Raw genomic sequence first — 6,006 nt, 5'->3', positions numbered from 1 at the left:
TCCCCCCCAGCCCCTCTTCCCAAAGCCTGTAGCACTGCTTGGGGTTGTTGTGACCAAAGTGCAGGACCCGGCACTTGGGCTTATTGAACCTCATACAGTTGGCCTCACCCCATTGATCCAGCCTGTCCAGGTCCCTCTGCAGAGCCCTCCTCCCCTCAAGCAGATCAACACTACCACACAGTTTGGTGTCATCTGCAAATTTACTGAGGGCACACTCAATTCCCTCATCCAGGTCATTGATAAAGATATTGAACAAAACCGGCCCTAGAACTGAGCCCTGGGGGACACTGCGTGTGACCGGCCACCAAGTGGATTTAACTCCATTCACCACAACTCTCTGGGCTCAGCCACCCAGCCAGTTTTTAACCCAGCGAAGAGTATATCCATCTAGGCCATGAACCTCCAGCTTCTCCAGGAGAATGCTATGGGAGACTGTGTTGAAGGCTTTGCTGAAGTCCAGGTACACAACATCCACAGCCTTTCCCTCAGCTACCAGGCGGGTCACCTGGTTGTAGAAGGAAATCAGGTTGGTTAGGCAAGACCTGCCTTTCGTAAACCCATGTTGGCTGGGCCTGATCCCCTGATTGTCCTCCATGTGCCTGGTGAGCACACTCAAGATGAACCTCTCCATAATCTTCCCCAGTACTGAGGTCAGGCTGACAGGTCTGCAGTTCCCCGGATCCTCCTTCTGGCCCTTCCTGAAGATAGGCATCACATTTGCCAACCTCCAGTCATCTGGGACCTCCCCTGTTATCCAGGACTGCTGATAAATGATAGAGAGTGGCTTGGCAAGCTCCTCTGCCAGCTCCTTATATACTGAGCATGACATCATATGGTATGGAATAGCCCTTTGGTCAGTTGGGGTCAGCTGTCCTGGCTGTGTCCCCATCCCAGCTTCTTGTGCACCTGGCAGAGCTGAGAAGTCCTTGGCCAGTCTAAGCACTACCCAGCAACAACCAAAACATCAGCATGTTATCAACATTCTTCTAATACTAAATCCAAAACATAGCACTATACCAGCTACTAGGAAGAAAATCAACTCTGTCCCAGCTGAAACCAGGACATGTCAGTACCAAAGAATATGCAATTTTCACTAACTCACATTTTTAAATATTCATATTAACCATAGTTCCAAAGTGAAACCTTCAAAAGTTAGGAAAGAATAGTGTTAAGCTTTCCTCATACCAACTTTTCACCCATACTGTACATAACAATTCTAACAAATCCATTACCTACATGATCACATCTGTTTGCCAGAGAATCCCTGACTCGCTCAGAAGGCAGACAAGACAGTGCTTATTCTGCACTGCTGATCATTCTGTGTGTGGCTCCACACATTTACTAGGATCAGAATTTTGCATAATATGTAAGCCAATAAAGTTTTGCTTATGTCAGAAACACCAGCATGTTGCAATATTGTCCTCATTTTAAATGGACACAGACAAAAAAAGTGAATGATGCCATTAAGTTTGTTCATTACTTTGCAATGCCTAGGATGAAGGTTTTCAGGATATTTCATGTTAACTAAATTACTTTGAAGTTAATGGGAATTGTGTCCTGAACTAACAGCTGAAGTAATGAATTTATTCTATTAATCACACTTTTCATGACTACTGTCAAAGCTTGTGCTGCCTTTACCAATCTGATCTACCACCATTAATTTCTGTAGGACAAACAACAAGCAGTCCAGCAGAAGCGAAAATTTTCCTTAGGGATATTTGATGGTATTTACAAATCTGCCAATCCAAATTTGCCAAGGGCCAACAAAATATGTAGAATTATATGGGAAATTCCCCCTGGGTCTTTTCTAGATATATTTATTAGGGGAAATAAGCATTCATTGCTTTACCATAGAAAAAACTCTGAATAAAGGAACACAACTTCTCAAAGTACATATATGTACATATTCATTAGCTGCTTCATATTCAGTCTAATTTGCACTAGAAAGCCCATCCAGTTCAGAGTGTCTAACTCCCTAGCATGCTATCCTGGGACTATACCTTATGCAGATTCCTTGTTAATAGAAACATAAACAACATTATATTTCTGCTGAAAGTCAGTTATGTGCATATGCAAGTAGTTCTCCTGATACTTCTTACACAATTCTGGACGAGATGTATTTCAAGTCCCCACAACTTCCACTCTACCTGTTTCAGTTGCAATTTAAACTAGCACCAAAACTGGTTTAAATGGCCACTTCTTTAAGGATGTCGATATCCCTTGCTCCTCTCTAGCAGCACAAATCTAATTTTTGATTTTTTCTTTTTTCCCCTAGAAATGTTAACGGTATGCATGAGGTTTGATCTTTTGAGAGCGGGTGGGAAGAAAGTAAAATCACCGCCTGCTCTTCTCACCCTCTTAAGTTTGTATTAGGCTGTTGTTCAGTTCTTACACTTGTCTCCCAAATAAACATTTTTAGTTTAGTTGCCCTGGACTTTCCGATAATTCATGTCTTCTTGCATATATACACCTTCAGCATAGATGGGTACCAATGAAGAATTTGCAGACATTGAAACACAGACTTCAAAGCAGAAAAGTCACAGGTAGTTAAAACTTAAAGGTAAGCCCTACAAAAAGAATGAAGAAAAAAAAATTGAAAGTAAACTAATAATTTCTTCACAGAAACTGTTAAAGGGCATAGTTATTTAATATCTTGCTGTTGCAGAAAAAAAAAAAAAAAAACAACTAGAAGATGGAGGTCATGATGGTCATCTGTGCCCATTATGTATTCATCACATCTTCCAGGAGCACTGAACTCCTGTTAACTCACTAGTGCATTTGCGAGTATTTTTCCACATGGGATCACAGAGCACAGATTTATTGTAACTTACTATGCTGCAGATATTTTTTTCATACCACAATAAAACATAGTTATTTTTTTCATATACTGTTAATGCATTATACTATAGTACAGCAGAAGATTACATTAATATACCTTTAGTTCTTGAGACTCTCTATTAAATTTAGTATATTTTTCTTAACAGGTAACAACATATTAACATGTATTATATAAACTCTTGCATTTAATGTAACGGCGTAGCGTACTATAGCATTTTTCACTCTATTATAAATATTGTGGTATATTTAAACAAATTACCCTAATGCACACTCAAAGTTCATTTTAAAGATTGTTCACCCCCACATACTACAACATTACAATACAAACCTATGAAGGTGATTAGCACACCTTATTCAGTAACTACGTCTCCTGCGTGGGTTTTGAGGTATCTAATGTTCTCTTACAAGAAAGAGTAATTATATTCAGTGAAGGTATATCACAAGTAGGCTATAAATAATGGTAAAATACTTAGAACATTGAATTAAGGGCATTGATTATTACAGTTATTTATGATTTTCTGTAAATAAAAGATACAGGAACACAGTAAAAATACAAATAACTTCAAATGACGATTATTTATCATTCATATTTATGTATATACACATCTGTGTTTACACATAAAATTTATTCAGTAATTCAGAATATTGGCTTTTATTTGTGTGCTGGTGTCTGCTTCACAGTCTTTGCAAAACACAAGAAATTTTAATACAGTCTCATGATACAAACACCTAAATAGAACAACCATCACATGGATGACCATTTCACCTATTCATTATCACATGATCCCTGCTCTCCAGCTGCTGCATAAAATAGTATTATAATTTACTTTTCTTTAATTTCCTCCATCTTAAATGCCAGAGTGGTACTTAAAAGGAGAAGAAAATGAGACACTGTGCTCATCTGGGCCCTAAATGTCACCAGATATCTAGAAATAGAGACTTTTTTTTTATCGTCCGAGTCCAATATTGCCCTGAGCAATTTTCTTTTCCAAGCTATATATGTTAACCTAATCAATGCAAAATGCAGCTATTACATGTTCTATTAGAAGAATATATTTCTCAAATTCAAAACAAAAATATTTGTATGTGTTCTTCACAAGTGATTATTTTAGTATGATCCACAATTATTCTAACCATAGGCACAATCCACAAAAATATCTATTAGAATACCTTGTCAAAGTTACAACATTTATTTTGTAGGCTTTATTATCTGAAATACTGCAGAAAAAAATATAAGATCTTATTGAAAGCCAAGTAGAAATTTATGAAAGGAGAAAAATGTTTAAAAGAAATTGAGTTACAGTAACCTACATGTGTAAATTTTAATTGCATCTCAAAGAACAACAGGTTTTAAGTGTTTGGTTTTCACTTATTTCATATTTTCATTCCTCTTTCCTCTACATTATTTCTCCAAAGACCTGTGGTCATAATGTGTTTCCGTTCCTTGACTTCTTTTACCTATTTTTCCTCCAAGTTGCATCTCAACAGTTTCTCAAAATTCAGAGGTTTACCCAAGGCCTTTCTTCTAATCTAGACACACTCTCCAGACTCTCCAGTTCTGTCGGCGTCAGCTGCATACGCCAGTGGGCTTTATCAACTTAAATACAGTGTTACATTACTCTCTACCCTAAACACTTGACTGGGAGTAAGGTAGAATCCTAATATTCATGTCCTGACATTCCTCTTGTGGTGTTTGTGGTCAATTAACATCTGCCTGCATGCTCCCAAGTTTTGTTAGAAATCTATATTACGATTTTTACTTAGGGTCTGGTTGCTTGAGCGGACTACCCAGAAAATACGACAGCTAAGTGGTTTTTTTATCTCATTGAGGCAGGAAATTTCCATTCTTATCTAAATTATGGATATTTAGAAAAAAGTTCTCACACATTCCAAGTACTCTTGGAGAGCTTTGGTATCCAAGTCAAGTCAACTTAAATGCACATGAAGGACCAGTATTGAAAACAATTCAGCTATCCCAGCCTTTGATGGTTTACATGTGCAAACCAGACTTTTCAAATCATGCTATCCAATTATTCCATGCTTTGTGTTAGGTCTGCAGCTGTCTTATTTTCTCAGAATGACAAACCTTTCTTTTGGCATTTATTTCATTATTTAGCCATGTTAACTGGAAGTTAATCAAAACTAGCACTAGTTATGATTCATCATAACAAGTCATTTAAACAAATCTATGAAAATGGTATATTGGCCAAACTATCTGTAGAAGAATTCAGAAAATTACTTACAAGGGCAGAATAATACAGAAACACTGACTTTGTGTCCTGGATCAAGGAATCCAGTCTGTGGACTACATTTAAAAATACCGTCTTCTGTATTTTTGCTTGTGTCATCACAATTCAATTTCCATGCCAACCGCTCCCTTGAGATATTCTTCAGGTCAAGCTTCTATAAACATTTGCAGAAAAAGGAGGATATGATGAAAGAGGGAAAGCAGCAAACACCGTGATACTGTTCACGTTGCCCTATCCTAAGCATTCTTTTTGTAATCAGATCAGAATGAAAGCAAGAAAGCACTAGAAAGCAATGAAGAACCCAGTTTATTATATCTGTAAGGTCAAAAGATGAGTATGCCTATCAGCACAGACTAGATGCTTTCCAGTCACTCACCACATTCACAAAGGGCAATACTTTCTTTTCAAAATGGAAAAATCTCATTTATGTGAGGTAAACAGATCAAAGTGTCCCAGTGGGAGCGCTTACCAAACAGAAATGAGTAGGTTTTTGTGATACAAATGAAGCACAGCAAGCACTAAACACATGGCTCATGACATCTACACTTAAAGGTGGATACACGTTGAAAAAGCAAGAAGTTCAGAATAGGTTTTCAAACCCCATTCTTTCAATTCAATAAGACAAAGATAGAAACAAAATAAAATTCAATTCCTTTATCTCAGTTACTATTTCGACTCCTAACAAATGCATAGCTAGGAAAAGGCTTTGACTTCGTGTTGTCATTGTTTTCTGAAGATACCTGAAAAAGAGTTTTGAGTGTTTTCATCACTGCTAAAAAAACGTATTTTATAATTTCCAAACAAAGACTTTGGGAATTAGAAACAATAAATTATGTTGTGGTATATTTTGCATTCATACAGTCATATTCTCTGTGTTCCAAAACAGAGTGGCTGTGGCCAAATGTGCTATTTAGTCACT

General features: G+C 37.3%; 1 protein-coding gene across 1 annotated transcript in view; it reads right to left on the bottom strand.

Moving 5' to 3' along the window:
* CFAP47 (cilia and flagella associated protein 47) overlaps positions 1 to 6,006 on the bottom strand; it is a 401,308-nt gene that overhangs the window by 288,069 nt on the left and 107,233 nt on the right. Inside the window, exon 25 of the mRNA XM_035901932.1 lies at positions 5,082 to 5,241. Coding sequence (XP_035757825.1) covers positions 5,082 to 5,241 — 160 coding nt within the window. The remainder of the gene's footprint in view (positions 1 to 5,081; positions 5,242 to 6,006) is intronic.

This window comes from Egretta garzetta, unplaced genomic scaffold (genome assembly GCF_000687185.1).
Source record: "Egretta garzetta isolate BGI_Z169 unplaced genomic scaffold, ASM68718v1 scaffold70, whole genome shotgun sequence".
In the NCBI taxonomy this organism is placed as follows: Eukaryota; Metazoa; Chordata; class Aves; order Pelecaniformes; family Ardeidae; genus Egretta; species Egretta garzetta.
Note: the sequence above shows the minus strand (reverse complement) of the source record. Positions and strands in the feature narration are given on the sequence as shown.